The sequence below is a fragment of the Salvelinus alpinus genome, chromosome 15, assembly GCF_045679555.1.
Source record: "Salvelinus alpinus chromosome 15, SLU_Salpinus.1, whole genome shotgun sequence".
Taxonomy (NCBI): domain Eukaryota; kingdom Metazoa; phylum Chordata; class Actinopteri; order Salmoniformes; family Salmonidae; genus Salvelinus; species Salvelinus alpinus.
The window spans coordinates 56,361,201-56,382,387 of record NC_092100.1 but is presented as its reverse complement, the minus strand read 5'-3'; the positions used below and the strand labels follow the sequence as shown (position 1 = coordinate 56,382,387).

Below are 21,187 nucleotides of genomic sequence, written 5' to 3'. Positions count from 1 at the left end.
ATACAGTGGGGAGAACAAGTATTTGATACACTGCCGATTTTGCAGGTTTTCCTACTTACAAAGCATGTAGAGGTCTGTCATTTTTATCATAGGTACACTTCAACTGTGAGAGACGGAATCTAAAACAAAAATCCAGAAAATCACATTGTATGATTTTTAAGTAATTAATTTGCATTTTATTGCATGACATAAGTATTTGATCACCTACCAACCAGTAAGAATTCCGGCTCTCACAGACCTGTTAGTTTTTCTTTAAGAAGACCTCCTGTTCTCCACTCATTACCTGTATTAACTGCACCTGTTTGAACTCGTTACCTGTATAAAAGACACCTGTCCACACACTCAATCAAACAGACTCCAACCTCTCCACAATGGCCAAGACCAGAGAGCTGTGTAAGGACATCAGGGATAAATTGTAGACCTGTACAAGGCTGGGATGGGCTACAGGACAATAGGCAAGCAGCTTGGTGAGAAGGCAACAACTGTTGGCACAATTATTAGAAAATGGAAGAAGTTCAAGATGACGGTCAATCACCCTCGGTCTGGGGCTCCATGCAAGATCTCACCTCGTGGGGCATCAATGATCATGAGGAATGTGAGGGATCAGCCCAGAACTACACGGCAGGACCTGGTCAATGACCTGAAGAGAGCTGGGACCACAGTCTCAAAGAAAACCATTAGTAACACACTACGCCGTCATGGATTAAAATCCTGCAGCGCACGCAAGGTCCCCCTGCTCAAGCCAGCGCATGTCCAGGCCCGTCTGAAGTTTGCCAATGACCATCTGTATGATCCAGAGGAGGAATGGGAGAAGGTCATGTGGTCTGATGAGACAAAAATAGAGCTTTTTGCTCTAAACTCCACTCGCCGTGTTTGGAGGAAGAAGAAGGATGAGTACAACCCCAAGAACACCATCCCAACCGTGAAGCATGGAGGTGGAAACATCATTCTTTGGGGATGCTTTTCTGCAAAGGGGACAGGACGACTGCACCGTATTGAGGAGAGGATGGATGGGGCCATGTATCGCGAGATCTTGACCAACAACCTCCTTCCCTCAGTAAGAGCATTGAAGATGGGTCGTGGCTGGGTCTTCCAGCATGACAACGACCCGAAACACACAGCCAGGGCAACTAAGGAGTGGCTCCGTAAGAAGCATCTCAAGGTCCTGGAGTGGCCTAGCCAGTCTCCAGACCTGAACCCAATAGAAAATCTTTGGAGGGAGCCGAAAGTCCGTATTGCCCAGCGACAGCCCCGAAACCTGAAGGATCTGGAGAAGGTCTGTATGGAGGAGTGGGCCAAAATCCCTGCTGCAGTGTGTGCAAACCTGGTCAAGAACTACAGGAAACGTATGATCTCTGTAATTGCAAACTAAGGTTTCTGTACCAAATATTAAGTTCTGCTTTTCTGATGTATCAAATACTTATGTCATGCAATAAAATGCCAATTAATTACTTAAAAATCATACAATGTGATTTTCTGGATTTTTGTTTTAGATTCCTTCTCTCACAGTTGAAGTGTACCTATGATAAAAAGTACAGACCTCTACATGCTTTGTAAGTAGGAAAACCTGCAAAATCGTCAGTGTATCAAATACTTGTTCTCCCCACTGTATGCCTGAATAATTTGAATATGTTTGGAGGAGCACGTCTTTGGTAAAGGCCACACCACCCACCCACACACCCACCCACCCACACAGAGGAATGTGGCTTTATAGATTTCATGATTTTGTAACAAATAAATTCTGTGTGTGTGGTTAGTTCCTGAAACACAGTACCTGTGTCCATCTTCTGGTTCTGTGCAGCGGGGCCCTCGGGTATGACACTCTTGACCTGCAGGAACTCATCCGGTTCGTCCCCTCCAATGATGGTGAAGCCAAAGCCCATGTTGCTCTTCTGGAGAGCCGTGGACAGAAAGGAGCCCTTCAGCTGGGTGGGGTCCCTCGTGAATGGGGGCTTCTCTGGAGAATTGTGGAAGGGGGGGGGGGGGGGGTTAGAGTAGGCCAGTAATACAGAAGAATAATCACTCCTAAAATATATATATGCAGTTGAAGTCAGAAGTTTACATACACTTAGGTTGGAGTCATTAAAACTCATTTTTCAACCACTCCACAATTTTCTTGCGTCACTTGGGAGGCACCCCAACATTTTGGGGGGATTTAATAAAAAAACTAACAATAAAAACTATTGTGCTTCTCATTTGAAGTAGTGACGTGTGACATATGCCTATTATTCTTGAAACGGGTCACAGTATATAGTATATTTATTATGAAAAAAATACTAATCTTTTCTACTATTTGGACTTATGCGACCCCAAAGAAAGCTTAGGTGGCCCGCACAAGGATTTCAATAGCAGAAAAATCCCTGTGAGATGGATGACAGAAGACCATACTACAATTGAAGTCAGAAGTTTACATACCCTTAGGTTGGAGTCATTAACACTCGTTTTCAACCACTCCACAAATTTCTTGTTAACAAACTATAGTTTTGGCAAGTCGTTTAGGACATCTACTTTGTGCATGGCACAAGTACATTTTTCCAACAATTGTTTACAGACAGATTATTTCACTTATATTTCACTGTATCACAATTCCAGTAGGTAAGAAGTTTACATACACTAAATTGACTGTGCCTTTAAACAGCTTGGAAAATTCCAGAAAATGGTGTCATGGCTTTAGAAGCTTCCGATAGGCTAATTGACAACATTTGAGTCAATTGGATGTGTACCTGTGGATGTATTTCAAGGCCTACCTTCAAACTCAGAGCCTCTTTGCTTGTCTTCATGGGAAAATCAAAACAAATCAGCAAAGACCTCGGAAAAAAATGTGTAGACCTCCACAAGTCTGGTTCATCTTTGGGAGCAATTTCCAAACGCCTGAAGGTACCACGTTCATCTGTACAAACAATAGTACGGAAGTGTAAACACCATGGGCCAACGCAGCCGTCATACCGCTCAGGAAGGAGACGCGTTCTGTCTCCTAGAGATTAACGTACTTTGGTGCGAAAAGTGCAAATCAATCCCAGAACAACAGCAAAGGACCTTGTGAAGATGCTGGAGGTAACAGGTACAAAAGTATATATATCCACAGTAAAACGAGTCCTATATCGACATAACCTGAAAGGCTGCTCAGCAAGGAAGAAGCCACTGCTCCAAAACCGCCATAAAAAAGCCAGACAACGGTTTGCAACTGCACATGGGGACAAAGATCGTACTTTTTGGAGAAATGTCCTCTGGTCTGATAAACCAAAAATAGAACTGTTTGGCCATAGTGAACATCGTTATGTTTGGAGGAAAAAGGGGGACGCTTGCAAGCTGAAGAACACCCTCCCAACCGTGAAGCATGGGGGTTGGCAGCATCATGTTGTGGGGGTGCTTTGCTGCAGGAGGGACTGGTGCACTTCACAAAATAGATGGCTTCACGAGGATGGAAAATTATGTGGATATATTGAGGCAACATCTCAAGACATCAGTCAGGAAGTTAAAGCTTGGTCGTTAATGGGTCTTCCAAATGGACAAGGACCCCAAGCATACTTCCAAAGTTGTGGCAAAATGGCCTAAGGACAACAAAGTCAAGGTATTGGAGTGGTCATCACAAAGCACTGACCTCAATCCCATAGAAAATGTGTTGGCAGAACTGAAAAAGCATGTGCGAGCAAGGAGGCCTACAAACCTGACTCAGTTACACCAGTTCTGTCAGGAGGAATGGGACAAAATTCACCCAACTTATTGTGGGAACCTTGTTGAAGGCTACCCGAAACGTTTGACCCAAGTTAAACAATTTAATGGCAATGCTACCAAATGCTAATTGAGTGTATGTAAACTTCTGAAACACTGGGAATGTGATGAGAGAAATAAAAGCTGAAATAAATCATTCTCTCTACAATTATTCTGACATCTCACATTCTTAAAATAAAGTTGTGATCCTAACTGACCTAAGACAGGGATTTGTACTAGGGTTAAATGTCAGGAATTGTGAAATACTGAGTTTAAATGTATTTGGCTAAGGTGTATGTAAACTTCTGACTTCAACTGCATATGTGTATATATATATATATTTCTTTTTTTTTTTTTGTTGTGGTGAAGGAAGAGAGATATATCAGAAATGGTTTGGCTGGATCAGGAAGTAAAGCCCCGTCTCCGGCGCAGGGATCATATGTGGACTAAAGTTTGCAGTGTTACCCGCTCAGCCAAACTCAGGCACAATAATATTCCCTCTTATAGTGATTACATCCGTGCAGGACAACTTTATCACTATAAGCGGCTGATTGCTAATACAGCATTCAATATAAGCGGCGTGCACTGTACTGTCTGTATCTAATAATATATGCCATTTAGCTGATTATTTTATCCAAAGCGACTTATGTGAGTATACATATTTTATAGTATTTTTTATGTGATTCCTGTGGAAATTTAACCCACATCCTTAGTATTGCCAGGGCTGGCACCAGAATGAACAGGCATTTGATTTGGCCAGTTATTTTTACGGGACCTTCTGGGTGTTATAATAAAGACAATAGGCAGCTCGTGAGATTCAAGTTTGGGGAAGCTTACAATTTTTCCTACCATTTCTACCTATCTGCATGGCAGTTCTGATTATTTTTGTATTCGCATTTTCGTGAAACAGTTTCATTTCAATAATAACGTTTTTGTTTCTCAAAATTATTGTCACCTGGTTAATCATAAAAATATGAATTAAAATGATAAAAATCTCAAATAAAAATTCAACTAATGCCTTTGACATATGGACACATTGAGGGTGATCTTTAGTGGAAACCTATCAAATATAATCCAGTAAGAATCAGGAATTCCCCAGGTTAGCTGTTTAGGCCCCTTGCTTTTTTTCAATTTTTACTAATGACATGCCACCTACTTTGAGTAAAGCTAGAGTTTCTATGTATGCGGATGACTCACCAGTATACACGTCAGCTACTACAGCGACTGAAATGACTGCAGCACTTAACAAAGAGCTGCAGTTAGTTTCAGAGTGGGTGGCAAAGAATAAGTTAGCCCTAAATATTTCTAAAACTAAAAGCATTGTATTTGGAACAAAACAAGAAAGGCGTGTTCTCGGTCGTGCGCATGAAAAACCTCTGGGACACTGCAGGGTCCACTCATTCAGACTGGTCTTACTCCCTCATTTTTCACAATACAAGCTTGAAACAACTTCTAAAGACTGTTGACATCTAGTGGAAGCCATAGGAAGTGCAATTTGAGTCCTAAGTCAATGGATACTGTAATGGAATTCAATAGAAAATAAAAAAATAGAACCCCCCCCCACTTCCTGGATGGATTTTTCTCAGGTTTTCGCCTGCCATATCAGTTCTGTTATACTCACAGGCATTATTTTAACAGTTTTGGAAACTGTACAGTGTTTTCTATACAAATCTACCAATTATATGCATATCCTAGCTTCTGGGCCTGAGTAGCAGGCAGTTTACTTTGGGCACGCTTTTCATCCGGAGGTGAAAATAGTGCCCCCTACCCTAATGAAGTTTTAAAAAAACGATTAAAAAACACCTAATGGAACAGCGGGGACTGTAAAGCAACACTCTGCAAACAACGTTTCCACTCCGAGAATGAGAACAATAAATGACTGTAATTCATGCATTAACAGAAATTAATGAAACCAAATGACTGGAATTAATGGTACATTTACTAGGCCTACTGGTTACATACAATTCACACAATGGAATAATGAACGTGCAAGAATTAGCAGAGACATCGGAGCACATTCTGGAGAGCGGAGTGCATGCATTCTGGAGAGAGACACCCATGTCTTAGCCACACACCCCTCCCCTTCTTCTTGTCTCAATATTTTAAATTATACTCAAGACACATTGTCTACACACATTTTCAATGCTTTTCACTGACAGCCGAAACTCAATAATCAGCTAGGCCTATTTCCACACGTGCTGCCCAAATTGCTTGCTTCCCATATAAGCATAGACCTATGCACTTGTGAATCCACAGCAAAAAAAAAATGTATGATCCTGTATGGTTAAGTCAAGCTCTCTGGTAAAGTATTTTGAATAATTTTTTGGACAGACGTAATTATTATTTTGGTAAAATATCAATGAGACGCTCATGCCTCCGCCCTAACAATGTGAGTCAATGTCCCAAAGGCAGGAATGAAGGCGACAAGCTTAGGTCTGCATATTATGCCCGTAGAAGCGCAGTGGGCTTATTCAGGACAGACTTTGGCAAGAGTGAGCCCTCTCGCTCTGCTCTGTCTTACTACATGTAGCCCGTGTATCTGATGCTGTCTGGCCCGAAAAAACATGACATGCCACATTCCTTCTGCCCAGACAGGGTCAGATACATAGTCTACACATACGGAGACAGAGGGGCACTGTTTCGCTCACACGGATGCTTTATCTGAGATTGATGTGTCTTTCAGTCGGCGCGCGTCTCAGTCAAATAAATGATAAATATTTATATATTTATATATTTTATTTTATTATTTAGACAAGCATGGAGGTGCAGTAAGGCAGGCCAGGCCCCTCCCAACCCATAAAGCCAACCCTGAGCATATTATACTTCTGTTGATTGTAAGAAGAGTTAAAATGGTAAATGGTATTTTGTATGTGGTGACCAGGGCTGATATTGTATGTACAGTATATATCTTTATCTTTGAATAAAGCAGAAAGTCCCTGGCTATATAGTAGAGTGGTAGTACTGTGGAGTATAGGGGGTATTGTTGTACCTCTGTATATAGTAGGTAAAGGCAGAGCTGACAGTCCCTGGTTCTGCATCTGCTGCTGCTCCAGTCGTCTCTTGGCCTCCAGGACGGGGTTCTCAAACTGGGTCCTTCTGTTGATGTGGCTGCAAGGAACAGGACTATGACAGTGAAATCCAGCAGCATCAGTGTGTTTTGTGTTCCCTTCTTCACAGCAGACAGATACACATTGACTAAAACAATGGTTATGCTCCAGGCTGATTACATTGCACTGTTGCATGGGCATAATGGTGTGGTTAGTGTATATGTTTATATGTTCAACACCTAGCCATGCGTTGTGAGATTTGGCAGGCGTCTGCAATGTAGTCGTTGATACTTGGGTGAGAACACACATCTAATTTGAAATTGGTGAATGTAGCTCAAATAGAAATCAGTGCATGATTAAGGTGAAAGTGTTATGTCAGGATTTTGTCCTAAATCTGTGGCTAACAAAGATGTGGACAGTGAAAAATCTGTATTTCGAATGGTACTGTATGCAAACACATTACCTAGCAACCAACCAGCTTGCGCCAATCCCATTTAATTACAGTAAAATACTGTAAAATACAAAACCAGTCTTCCCTCAATGTATTTCCTTCATTACGATTATAGTAACGTTGACTTTTTTACACTAGAATACAGTAACTTTTACAGTATTGTGTGTCATTGCTAGGATATTACAGTAACTTAGACAGCTAGTGGCAAATAACGTCCTGTGAATATTACAGTAACCCCTTTACGGTGTACCAATGAAGACAGAAATTACTTTTCTTAGAACAGCATTTGTTGAATGTTCTTTGAATGTCTGTTGCATGTTATAATGCTAATGTTAGACCAAAACCTGATTAGAACTTAATGAGAATGTTAGCTAATGTCCTGGGAATGTTTTTTGGTTTTGCGGGGAGGACTTACTCTACGTAGTAACTGCCATAGATAGGGTCATCGATCTTCTCCCAGCCATACGGCAGTTCTGGACAGAGGGAAGGAAGAGAACGATTTGGCAGGAATATGATCACATTCAAGAAGGACCCTTTTCCAGGTGCTGGACTAAGCGACTAGTTCAATGAAAACAAAACGAATCTGTATACTGCTAAAGTGATCTTTTACTAGACTGACAAACATAACTGGGTCTTCGTCAGGACAAAGAGTAACATCACAACAAAGACATTGATACATACCAGGGTTGCAGGAGAACACAAAGGTGTCGGATCTAAATAAAATCCCCTTAGAGTCAATTGACCCACCTGTGTGAATGCTGAATAGCCACTTTAAACAATGCCACTTTATATAATGTTTACATACCCTACATCACTCATCTCATATGTATATACTGTACTCTATACCATCTACTGCATCTTGCCTATGCCGTTCGGCCATCGCTCATCCATATATTTTTATGTACATATTCTTATTCATTCCTTTACATTTGTGTGTATAAGGTAGTTGTGAAATTGTTAGATTACTTGTTAGATATTACTGCATGGTCGGAACTAAAAGCACAAGCATTTCGCTACACTCGCATTAACATCTGCTAATCATGTGTATGTGACAAATAACATTTGATTTGAAAATCTCCCTGTGTGTTAATGCTAGCGAATTACCGTTTCTTGTAGTGGCTACATATCAATCCACCTTCTTCCATCGACATAAAGTTTGCACTTATTCCATTATTCCATGGGACATAACAGGCTGTGAAAACAGCCTTTTTCAACACACGAGTGGATCCGGGACAAGAAAATCGTCATGAAATCGTCTGTAAAACCCAAACCGTATGAGCTACAAACTAATAAGTCACCACCATCGATAGATGATAATCTTACATCGATATTGCGATCTAAGGGCTTAGACTAGGGTGACCAGACGTCCCCGTTTTCCGGGGACAGTCCCCGGCTGGAGCTGTCCCCGGAAATGTCCCAGTTTTTAACTGTACAGACTTCAAAGTGAAATATTTTACTTGGCAAGAAAGACCTGGCAGCAGAGCCTACCGGTTGATGTCTCAATCGCGTTGTGCTTGTTTAAGCCAACAGAGGGGGCTGCTCGCTACAGCAGCTTCATTCACTCTTCTTCTTCTACTGACTACTTGCTCGCGATAGTTTTAGAGAAAACTGCTCTGTGGAAAACTTGGCCAGAAGCTAGCAAGTATCAAGTGAATCCACAACATCACCACAAACGTCTTTTCAAGCCAGGTAAGTTACAATGTTGTTATGTGATGTTATAATGTCACAATTTATTATATAGATAGTTGATCTGCTCTATAAGGTTTTAAATAGGTTATGCTAGCTAACGTTAGCTATGTAGACTAAGTTAGACTATGACTAAGTTAGCTAGTTACTGTTATGGTAGCTAGAGTAAAAAACATTCACATGTACACATGCAGTGGACGGGCTATTTTGAAAATATGATTATATTAAATGGTTGCAGAATTAATTCGGATAATATTTTTGTAGATTACAATTTTAATGGTTTGGCGGTATAATAAGTAGTGTGAAAATATATTTAGAAATGTTCATGGATAACATTAGCAGTGGAGAGAAAGGAGAGGAGGAAGACTGGATCGGAAGAAGAGTGAAGGAGACAGAGGAGGAAAGGTAAAGATATGGTTACAGAGCCTGCCAATTTATTATTCCAAACAATGTTAGTGAGATAAAATTCAAAAATGAGGCAAGCAATGGGAATCTGTTAACCAAAGTATTTTATCTAATAGTATGCTATTTATTAATACAGATTGGAGAGGAAGGAGAAGGAAAAAGTAAGGGAGTAAAAAGAGTGAAGCGAAGAGAGTGTAGAAGAGTGAGGTGGAAAGGTGAAGAGAAGGAAAGGAAGACGAGTGAAGAAAAGAGGAGAAAGAAAGGAGGAGAAGAAAAAGTTAAGAGAGTAAGAAGAGTGACACAAGGAGAGTGAAGAAGAACAGATAGAGGAGATACAATGACTCTTTCCAAGAAACGGAAATGCACTTTTTATGAAAAACATGATGAGAAAATTGTCATGCTTATTGTGAAGACAAACTTCAACCTCCCCTGCTAGGAGTTCATGGAGAAGCTGGCCAAAGACAGAGAAATCCTGAAGAATATACATTCTTCTGAGAAATATACAGATTAGGTTGGTATATGTATATTATGTAGTTACCAATCTCATCAGCATCTTATTTATTTATTATGTTAAGTAATTCACATATACTATTGTCTGTTTTTTAAATTTTGCTCATGTTCTCTTCTGCTCTTATTGTACCAGGACCACTGAATGGCTGTTCAGATCAGACAGTTCTGTCTTGTCTGGAGTGTTTCTGTATTATAGCTGTTTTCTCTATCACAGTGTGCCTGTTAGACTAAATACATGAAACCGGAATTGTCCCCTTTTTTTACTTCACAGATGATAACATTGGATATGTTAATTATTTATTGACCGCCGAACTGGAAATGTCCCCGGTTTTCATTTCAGAAATCTGGTCACCTTAGCTTAGACCTACAGGGTTAATTTGACCTATTTTGTTGCAGGAGGAAAATCATCCTGCAACAGGACGATTTAAATGAATATTGAATATATAGAATCTCGTAGGCTATACAATGCAGTACAATACCTAGGGCTATGTCAACTGACTTTATTCCATCAAGTACCATTAAGTATTCTCACAGCTTGCTAGAGCATTGTGAACTGCAGTAGTGCAGTGGTCTGAGCAGCACGCTTCGGCTCCGAGCATCACGATTTGCACAATCATTTTCACACTTTGCATGAATGGAAACTAATGTTGGTGTAGCCTGCTGTTGTTATTTTATTTGTTTCCTATTTATGTTACCCATTAAATACAACTGTCTTTGAAATAAACGGAGAGGCTGCGGATCCAAATCTTTAGTTCGCTGGATCTTAAGTCTGCACATGTAGGGGTCATGTTCTGCGCATTTGTATACAGAGAACAGACTACTCAGGTGAATGGTGCTTGTTTAATACAGTTAGATCAAAGCTGAATCCATGTCTGCGAGATCACATAATGATCACAGTATTCTACATAACCAAATATGTTACTAACAAACTTTTATTCCATCTATAAATATGAATAAAATGGTTAAGTTACGAGCCTAGTTGGTTTAGATATGGAGAAAGTCAGGAACCTTCCCACTAGCCATGATTGCCTGAGATAAAGTATGAGCTGGACATTCCGGGAGATGAGTTTGGATTGGTCTGCCATGTAGCAGGCTTCGGTCTATAACGTGAGCTGCTCAGTATGTGTTGACAGTCCTTTCTACCGCGCCATTTTTGAAAGATATAACGTTAGCCATCGAGAACTACAAAAGTTTTGCTACTTTTCTCAACAACATTGATGCCCTGAATATAGCAGGCACTATTGACAGATCAGTAGGAAAAAGTGATGGTTTACTTTCTGTACAAGCCAAGGTCAGGGTGAACCGGAGTGACTTGACACAAAGCTGGCCAAACAAGACGTAGCTCCAAACAAAATGGAGTTAAATGGTTCCAGTTTGCCATGAAGCTTTCATCCATGTATACGGGTAAGAGTCTAGCTACATTTTCAAGATACAATATACGTTTCTAATTTTGTCGGAAATACGATTTTATTGCAAGTTAAACATACTGTTAGCAAGCAAACATTAGCTTGCTGGCTCGCTAGCTAACATTGAGTGCATGATCTGTGTAGTAATATTATTAGAATCAGAAATCTATTTGCATTGCTAATTTTAGCCAAATGTTAGCTAGTTAACATTTAACCTAGTTTGTTAGCTTTAGCTAACTGCAGATTCATACTACAGCTATGACTATGTTTGTAATGGTAGTAGTATGATTTGGGGTTACGCCGGTTAATTGTTAAGCTAGCTACCGACAGTTGAAGTCGGAAGTTTACATACACCTAGGTTGGAGTCATTAAAACTTGTTTTTCAACCACTCCACAAATTTCTTACAAACAAACTATAGTTTGGCAAGTCGGTTAGGACATCTACTTTGTGCGTGACACAAGTAATTTTTCCAACAATTGTTTACAGTCAGATTATTTCACTTATAATTCACTGTATCACAATTCCAGTGAGTCAGAAGTTGACATACACTGAGTTGACTGTGCCTTTAAACAACTTGAAAAATTCCAGAAAATGATGATGAACAATTTCCAAACACCTGAAGGTTCATCTCCACAAACAATAGTACGCAAGTATAAACACCATGGACCAACGCAGCGTCATACCGCTCAGGAAGGAGACGCGTTCTGTCTCCTAGAGATGAACGTACCTTGGTGCGAAAAGTGCAAATCAATACCAGAACAACAGCAAAGGACCTTGTGAAGATACTGGAGGAAACAGGTACAAAAGTATCTATATTCACAGTAAAACGAGTCCTATATCGACATAACCTGAAAAGCGGCTCAGCAAGGAAGAAGCCACTGCTCCAAAACCGCAATAAAAAAAGCCAGACTACGGTTTGCAACTGCACATGGGGACAAAGATTGTACTTTTTGGAGAAATGTCCTCTGGTCTGATGGAATAAAAATAGAACTGCTTGGCCATAATGACCATCGTTGTGTTTGGAGGAAAAAGGGGGAGGCTTGCAAGCCGAAGAACACCATTCCAACCGTGAAGCACGGGGGTGGCAGCATCATGTTGTGGAGGTGCTTTACTGCAGGCGGGACTGGTACACTTCACAAAATAGATAGCATCATGAGACTGGACAATCATGTGGATATAGTGAAGCAACATCTCAAGACATATGTCAGGAAGTTAAAGCTTGGTTGCAAGTGGGTCTTCCAAATGGACAATGACCCCAACCAAACATACCTCCAAAGTTGTGGAAAAATGGCTTGAGGGCAACAGTCAAGGTATTGGATTGGCCATCACAAAGCCCTGACCTCAATCCCATAGAGAATTTGTGGGAAGAACTGAAAAAGTGTGTGCGAGCAAGGAGGCCTACAGACCTGACTCAGTTACACCAGCTCTGTCAGCAAGAATGGGCCAACTTATTGTAAAAAAAACGAAACAAATTTGACTCATTCAATTTGGCTATCTGAAGCTTCTAAAGTCATGACATCATTTTCTGGAATTTTCCAAGCTGTTTAAAGGCACAGTCAACTGCGTGTTTGTAAACTTCTGACCCACTGGAATTGTGATAGATTATTTCACTTAGTAGTCACTGTCTGTAAACAATTGTTGGAAAAATTACTTGTGTCATTTACACAGTAGATGTCCTAACCGACTTGCCAAAACTAAAGTTTGTTAACAAGACATTTGTGGACTGGTTGAAAAACGAGTTTTAATGACTCCAACCTAAGTGTATTAAACTTCCGACTTCAACTGTACATGTTTAAACAAAAGACTCCACTTCGGCTGGATTATTACATGACCCATCAAATTAGCAGGTGTGTTTGGGGGTTATAACGGCCATCGATTGTATTTCATGAACATGTGTACATGTCTAGACAATAGTAACCCATCCACTTAGCTAGATGTGGGTGAGGGGTGGTTATAGCATTTCCTTCACATGACCCATCAATTTAGACAAATGTGTCTGGGTAAGTGTCATCTAATAATGCAAAAATATTTTTAATCTGGACGCTCCCTGTTTATTATATTGCTACTATGCAAGTACTATCACTGCACCGTTTACATCTTCTGTATCCTGTTCATGTGACAAATAAACTTTGATTTGATTTGATATAGCGTGTGTTTACCATATGGCCTCACTTGTATCATAAAGAGATGGGTGGGACTAAGGCTTAGGAGGGTGTGAACGATGCGGAATGGGTGGAAACAAAGAAGAGCTCTCCAGTAGGTGTACCAAAACACTCAAGGGCCATTTTCTCAAAAGTGGCGTTACAAGTTTATCAACTTTTAAAGCAGAATTACTTTCCCATTGTTCCTCAACTGCAGTGTATGATATACCATTTTCTAGAGTCTCTACTTTTATCCAATGTAAAAAAAATAGCATTTTAAATGTTACTACATAAGACCGAATCGAGGTGGTCGGTCACAGATATGGCCCCACTGATCCGAATGACTCGACCGCACCCGCATGGAAAGAAAGAGAACTGCGGGTTTCACAAGGCTCATTTGAACTTCCTGATGCACAGGAAAATGTTACACAACAAAAGTGATATCTGTATAGTTAACATGATTATTTACAGTATGTACCGATGTGGTTCATCTGTAAATATCTTTTCCCTGTCTCTTTTCCCTCTTTCAACTGAAAGTATCTTGCACTCGCTCCTTCACTACTAACACTGCTTTCTGTCACCCTCTCTTTTACCCCTTCCTCTCTTTGGGTGGCTGACATGGCTGTTCTGTAAATGTCCTCCTCCCAGCATCCTCTCCCCTCCTTCTCTTCCATCCATCCTCCTCCATCCTCGTCTCCTCCTTACATCCTCCTTCACTTCTCACCCTCTATATCCTCCTCCCTCCCATCTTCTTGTCCTCCTTCCGTCCTCCTCTACTCTTATTTTCCTCTCTCCCTCACTTTATCTTTCATTACACACACATATGCACGCACGCACACATACACACAAATGCAGATGCATGCACACACATTCGCACAATACCCTTTCATAACCTGTTCCATTCCTACACTGAAATGTATCTGTGAAAAATGAATATTTCTCTCTCTCTCTGTGTGAAACTTCTCAAACATTCAATTTCAGATATTCACGAGTCACTCATATGCAGCATTCCATCTTCAGGAGAGATGGACAGAGCCCATCCACAACAGAGCCCATACATTCATTCACACGTACAGTACTGTTAGTCCTGTTGTGAATAATGTCTTTATACAGTAGGTCTATGTTACACTCGTCAAAAGTAGTGCCCTATCGTGTCCCGGGGTGGTCTAGCGGTCTAAGCTGCTGCCTCCAGCATACATGTAGCACTGCAAACCTGGATCTTTTTTGAAACATTTAACCTTCATTTAACTAGGCAAGTCAGTTAAGAACAAATTAATATTTTACAATGACGGACACCCCAGCCAAACCATCCCCTAACACGGATGCCGCTGGGCCAATTGTGAGCTGCCCGTACTGCAATTCTAGCACATCCTCTCCACTCTCTCCTGTAACTCGTTCACTGTTCTACCTAAACACAAAGAGTACCTTAAATGGGCAGTGCATGTTTTTAAAATTATATTTCCACACTATGAAGTCAAAATAACACTCTGAAATTGTGAAAATGGTAACACCCTTTTTGTGAAAGAACTGTTTGAAAAAAGATGCTTGGAATCGCAGCCTGTTCAGGTGGGATGGAGTTTTTGGCCTGCTGAATAATGTTACAAGGCAATCTGATTATAATAGGTTAATGACTGTTCATCTGTTATTTGCATTTATACCATGGCATTGTTGAATACTCCTTTCTGATTGGCTTGAAAGGCATTCTAGAGCTTGCATTATTTCCCTATGATGCACGGTATTGTAGCGACCCACACAGACAGCTGTGTGTTACGTGTTATGCTGTTAGTTGGTTGTGTTGTACTTACCAGTACCCAGTGTTCGCGGGGTCCGACATGCCAATCAACCTGCTATCTGCTAATCACGGGAATGCCTGGAATGTTATGATGGGGCGGCAGGTTGGACTAATAACCGAAAGGTTGTAAGATCGAATCCCCAAGCTGACAAGGTAAAAATCTGTCGTTCTGCCCCTGAACAAGGCAGTTAACCCACTGTTCATAGGCCGTCATTGAAACTAAGAATTTGTTCTTAACTGACTTGCCTAGTTAAATAAAAATAAAAATGCCGGGCATCCTGGAGGTTGGTGGAGTGGTGTGGAGGGGGGTTGGGCAGGGGGATGGAGCATTGGAAGTTAAGACGAGAAAAGAGCACACTACTACTCTAGTTTCTCAGCAGTTCACTTTCTGGTCAGCTTGTCATTTCCGGTCACAACTTGCAGAACTTGCAGTGTTGCTGTGCGTTTTGTTGCCAACCATACTTTGCTACCTGACAACTTTACGGTTTTTACTTTTTAATTACCGTTTATATTTTTAGTTGTTCACAACTTTTTTTTCATTCAACTTTTTCACGCTTTATCTGGACATGGTTCGTCAGGACCTCCATCAGCCGAAGCTAAGTAGTAACATTAACATGATGCCTTCTAATTGCAGTCACTGTACTCATAATATACAGGAGAATGATCGCCTTACGGCGAGGATAGCTGGGCTGCAAGCCCAGCTTCAGACGCAATCGTTAGGGAAGGGTAATTTCAGTGTAGGGAAGGATGAAACAGCGTCTGTACCACCAGTAAGTACAGATAGTAGTATAAATCCCCTCGCACGGTCCTCGCAGCCGGACAACTTTCTCATGGCTTCTGGAGGGAAATGCTGTAGGAATGCTCAACCGCTGTCGCTCATTCAGCTGACAGAAACATTCAAACGGTTTTCCCCATTAAGCAGCAAGTCGGAGTCTGAGGCGGAGCCTTCTCTTGTCTCTTCTCCTCCCGTTACGGGGTCTGAGACGACGAAGCTTCCCACCATTAGCTCTGACAAATTGAACCCTAGTCATTGGCGACTCCATTACCCGCAGTATTAGACTTAAAACGAATCATCCAGCGATCATACACTGTTTACCAGTGGACAGGGCTACCGACGTTAAGGCTAATCTGAAGATGGTGCTGGCTAAAGCTAAAACTGGCGAGTGTAGAGAGTATAGAGATATTGTTATAGAGATATTGTTACCAACGATGTTAGGATGAAACAGTCAGAGGTCACCAAGCGCAACATAGCTTCAGCGTGTAAATCAGCTAGAAAGATGTGTCGGCATCGAGTAATTGTCTCTGGCCCCCTCCCAGTTAGGGGGAGTGATGAGCTCTACAGCAGTCTCACAACTCAATCGCTGGTTGAAAACTGTTTTCTGCCCCTCCCAAAAGATAGAATTTGTAGATAATTGGTCCTCTTTCTGGGACTCACCCACAAACAGGACCAAGCCTGGCCTGCTGAGGAGTGACGGACTCCATCCTAGCTGGAGGTGTGCTCTCATCTTATCTACCAACATAGACAGGGCTCTAACTCCTCTAGCTCCACAATGAAATAGGGTGCAGGCCAGGCAGCAGGCTGTTAGCCAGCCTGCCAGCTTAGTGGAGTCTGCCACTAGCACAGTCAGTGTAGTCAGCTCAGCTATCCCCATTGAGACCGTGTCTGTAACTCGACCTAGGTTGGGCAAAACTAAACATGGCGGTGTTCACCTTAGCAATCTCACTAGGATAAAGACCTCCTCCATTCCTGCCATTATTGAAAGAGATCGTGATACCTCACATCTCAAAATAGGGCTACTTAATGTTAGATCCCTCACGTCAAAGGCAGTTATAGTCAATGAACTAATCACTGATCATAATCTTGATGTGATTGGCCTGGCTGAAACATGGCTTAAGCCTGATGAATTTACTGTGTTAAATGAGGCCTCACCTCCTGGTTACACTTGTGTCCATATCCCCCGTGCATCCCGCAAAGGCTGAGGTGTAGCTGAAATTTACAATAGCAAATTTCAATAAAAAAATAAATAAAAAAAAGTTTCGTCTTTTGAGCTTCTAGTCATGAAATCTATGCAGCCTACTCAATCACTTTCTATAGCTACTGTTTACAGGCCTCCTGGGCCATATACAGCATTCCTCACTGAGTTCCCTGAATTCCTTTCGGACCTTGTAGTCATAGCAGATAATATTCAAATTTTTGGTGATTTTAATAGTCACAGACCCACTCCAAAAGGCTTTCGGAGCCATCATCGACTCAGTGGGTTTTGTCCAACATGTCTCTGGACCTACTCACTGCCACAGTCATACTCTGGACCTAGTTTTGTCCCATGGAATAAATGTAGATCTTAATGTTTTTCCTCATAATCCTGGACTATCGGACCACCATTTTATTACGTTTGCAATCGCAAAAAATAATCTGCTCAGACCCCAACCAAGGAGCATCAAAAGTCGTGCTATAAATTCTCAGACAACACAAAGAATCCGTGATGCTCTTCCAGACTCCCTCTGCCTACCCAAGGACGCCAGAGGACAAAAATCAGTTAACCACCTAACTGAGGAACTCAATTTAACCTTGCGCAATACCCTAGATGCAGTTGCACCCCTAAAAACTAAAAACATTTGTCATAAGAAACTAGCTCCCTGGTATACAGAAAATACCCGAGCTCTGAAGCAAGCTTCCAGAAAATTGGAACGGAAATGGCGCCACACCAAACTGGAAGTCTTCCGACGAGCTTGGAAAGACAGTACCGTGCAGTATCGAAGAGCCCTCACTGCTGCTCGAACATCGTATTTTTCCAACTTAATTGAGGAAAATAAGAACAATCCTAAATGTATTTTTGATACTGTCGCAAAGCTAACTAAAAAGCAGCATTCCCCAAGTGAGGATGGCTTTCACTTCAGCAGTAATAAATTCATGAACTTCTTTGAGGAAAAGATCATGATCATTAGAAAGCAAATTACGGACTCCTCTTTAAATCTGCGTATTCCTCCAAAGCTCAGCTGTCCTGAGTCTGCACAACTCTGCCAGGACCTAGGATCAAGAGAAACACTCAAGTGTTTTAGTAATATATCTCTTGACACAATGATGAAAATAATCATGGCCTCTAAACCTACAAGCTGCATACTGAACCCTATTCCAACTAAACTACTGAAAGAGCTGCTTCCTGTGCTTGGCCCTCCTATGTTGAACATAATAAACAGCTCTCTATCCACCGGATGTGTTACCAAACTCACTAAAAGTGAAAAAGCCAAACCTTGACCCAGAAAATATAAAAAACTATTGGCCTATATCGAATCTTCCATTCCTCTCAAAAAAATAATTAAAAGCTGTTGCGCAGCAACCTTCCTGAAGACAAACAATGTATACGAAATGCTTCAGTCTGGTTTTAGACCCCATCATAGCACTGAGACTGCACTTGTGAAGGTGGTAAATGACCTTTTAATGGTGTCAGACCGAGGCTTTGCATCTGTCCTCGTGCCACTAGACCTTAGTGCTGCCTTTGATACCATCGATCACCACATTCTTTTGGAGAGATTGGAAACCCAAATTGGTCTACACGGACAAGTTCTGGCCTGGTTTAGATCTTATCTGTCGGGAAAGATATCAGTTTGTCTCTGTGAATGGTTTGTCCTCTGACAAATCAACTGAACATTTCGGTGTTCCTCAAGGTTCCGTTTTAGGACCACTATTGCTTTCACTATATATTTTACCTCTTGGGGATGTCATTCGAAAATATAATGTTAACTTTCACTGCTATGCGGATGACACACAGCTGTACATTTCAATGAAACATGGTGAAACCCCAAAATTGTCCTCGCTGGAAACCTGTGTTTCAGACATAAGGAATTGGATGGCTGAAAACTTTCTACTTCTAAACTCGGACAAAACAGAGATGCTTGTTCTAGGTCCCAAGAAACAAAGAGATCTTCTGTTGAATCTGACAATTAATCTTGATTGTTGTACAGTCGTCTCACATAAAACTGTGAAGGACCTCGGCGTTACTCTGGACCCTGATCTCTCTTTTGACGAACATATCAAGACTGTTTCAAGGACAGCTTTTTTCCATCTACGTAACATTGCAAAAATCAGAACCGTTCTGTCCAAAAATGACAACCTGGTTCAGGTTATCAGTCAATTTACCAGGGTAGTTACAAACAGCACAGGAATGAAATCATCAACATGTATTGATCACATCTTTACTAATGCTACAGAAATTAGCTTGAAAGCAGTATCCAGATCCATCGAGGTGTAGTGATCACAATATAGTAGCCATATCTAGGAAAACCAAAGTTCCAAAGGCTGGGCCTAATATAGTGTATAAGAGGTCATACAATAAATGTAATGATTCCAATGTTGTTGATGGAAATAATAATTTTTGGTCAATGGTGTGTAAGGAAGAGCAAACAGACGCTGTACTTGACACATTTATGAAATTGCTTATTCCAGTTACTAATAAGCATGCACCCATTAAGAAAATTACTGTAAAATCTGTTAAATCCCAGTGGATTGATGAGGAATTGACAAATTGTGTTGGAATTCAAAATTGCAAAATTGTATGGTTGAGAGGGATGAGACAAAGGGAATGGCAGCACAATCGATTGGTGAACGTATTGCAAATTGAGAAATCATGTGACTAAACTACACAAAGATAAATTACATTAAAAAAATATAGTAAAAAGCTTTGGAGCACCTTAAATACAATTTTGGGTTAAAAGGCAAACTCAGCTCTATCATTCATTGAATCAGATGGCTCATTCATCACAAAACCTACTGATATTGCCAAACACTTTAATGATTTTTTAATTGGCAAGACGCTAACACTACACATTCAAGTATATCTGACAAAATTATGAAAGCAATTTTGCAATTTTGAATTCCGTAAAGTGAATGTGGAAGAGGTGAAAAAAAGTATTCTTGTCTATCAACAATGACAAGCCACCGGGCCTGACAACTTGGATGGAAAATGACTGAGCAAAATAGCAGACGATATTGCCACTCCTATTTGCGAAAGTAAATAGTAAATCCCGTTCTTAACGATTACAACCATATCCATAACATGATGTTTGACAATAGGGAGAGGGGTACAAAGTAACGTTTTGTATTGGATTTGCCCCAAACATAACACTTTGTATTCAGGGCAAAAAGTGAATTGCTTTGCCAAATTTTTTGCAGTATTACTTTGGTGCCTTGTTGCAAACAGGATGCATGTTTGGGGATATTTTTATTCTGTACAGGCTTCCTTCTTTTCACTCTGTCAGGTTATTATTGTGGAGTAACTACAATGTTGTTGATCCATTCTCCGATCACAGCCATTCACGAGAGTCGATTGAAGCACCGGTGTGTCAATCTACAGTACCAGTCAAAAGTTGACATACCTACTCATTCAAGGGTTTTTCTTTATTTTTACTATTTTCTACATTGTAGAATATTAGTGAAGACATTTGAGATTCTTCAAAGTAGCCACCCTTTGCATTGATGTCAGCTTTGCACACTCTTGCCATTTTCTCAACCAGCTTCATGAGGTAGTCACCTGGAATGCATTTCAATTAACAGGTGTGCCTTGTTCAGAGTTCATTTGTGGAATTTCTTTCCTTCTTAATGCATTAGAGGCAATCAGTTGTGTTGTGACAAGGTAGGGGTGGTATACAGAAGATAGCCCTATTTGGTAAAAGACCAAATTCTTATTATGGCAAGAACAGCTCAAATAAGCAAAGAGAAATAACTGTCCATCGTTACTTTAAGACATGGCAGTCAATTCGGAAAATGTCAAGAACTTTGACAATTCCTTTAAGTGCAGTCACAAGAACCATCAAGCTCTATGATGAAACTGGCCACAGGAAAGGAAGACCCAGAGTTACCTCTGCTGCAGAGGATAAATTCCTTAAATTATTTGGGCTGCAATCTGAGGTGCAGTTAACTGCACTGTTCTGTGAAGGGAGTAGTACACGGCGTTGTACGAGATCTTCAGTTTCTTGGCAATTTCTCACATGGAATAGCCTTCATTTCTCAGAACAAGAATAGACTGATGAGTTTCGGGAC

The 21,187-nt window shown here is 40.9% G+C and overlaps 1 protein-coding gene and 1 long non-coding RNA gene across 6 annotated transcripts in view; one reads left to right on the top strand and one right to left on the bottom strand.

Moving 5' to 3' along the window:
• LOC139540411 (membrane-associated guanylate kinase, WW and PDZ domain-containing protein 2-like) overlaps positions 1-21,187 on the bottom strand; it is a 305,518-nt gene that overhangs the window by 71,732 nt on the left and 212,599 nt on the right. For 4 of the 5 annotated variants that reach the window (XM_071344211.1, XM_071344210.1, XM_071344209.1 and 1 more), the window contains exons 8-10: positions 7,625-7,682; positions 6,701-6,834; positions 1,775-1,957 (exon numbers count right to left, since the gene is read on the bottom strand). In XM_071344211.1, coding sequence (XP_071200312.1) covers positions 1,775-1,957; positions 6,701-6,834; positions 7,625-7,682 — 375 coding nt within the window. The remainder of the gene's footprint in view (positions 1-1,774; positions 1,958-6,700; positions 6,835-7,624; positions 7,683-21,187) is intronic. The other variant, XM_071344212.1, reaches the window with a different exon arrangement.
• LOC139540413 (uncharacterized) lies at positions 8,805-11,433 on the top strand. Its single transcript, XR_011668188.1, has 4 exons — positions 8,805-8,898; positions 9,213-9,300; positions 9,437-9,811; positions 9,944-11,433. It is a non-coding gene; the product is annotated as an uncharacterized lncRNA (long non-coding RNA).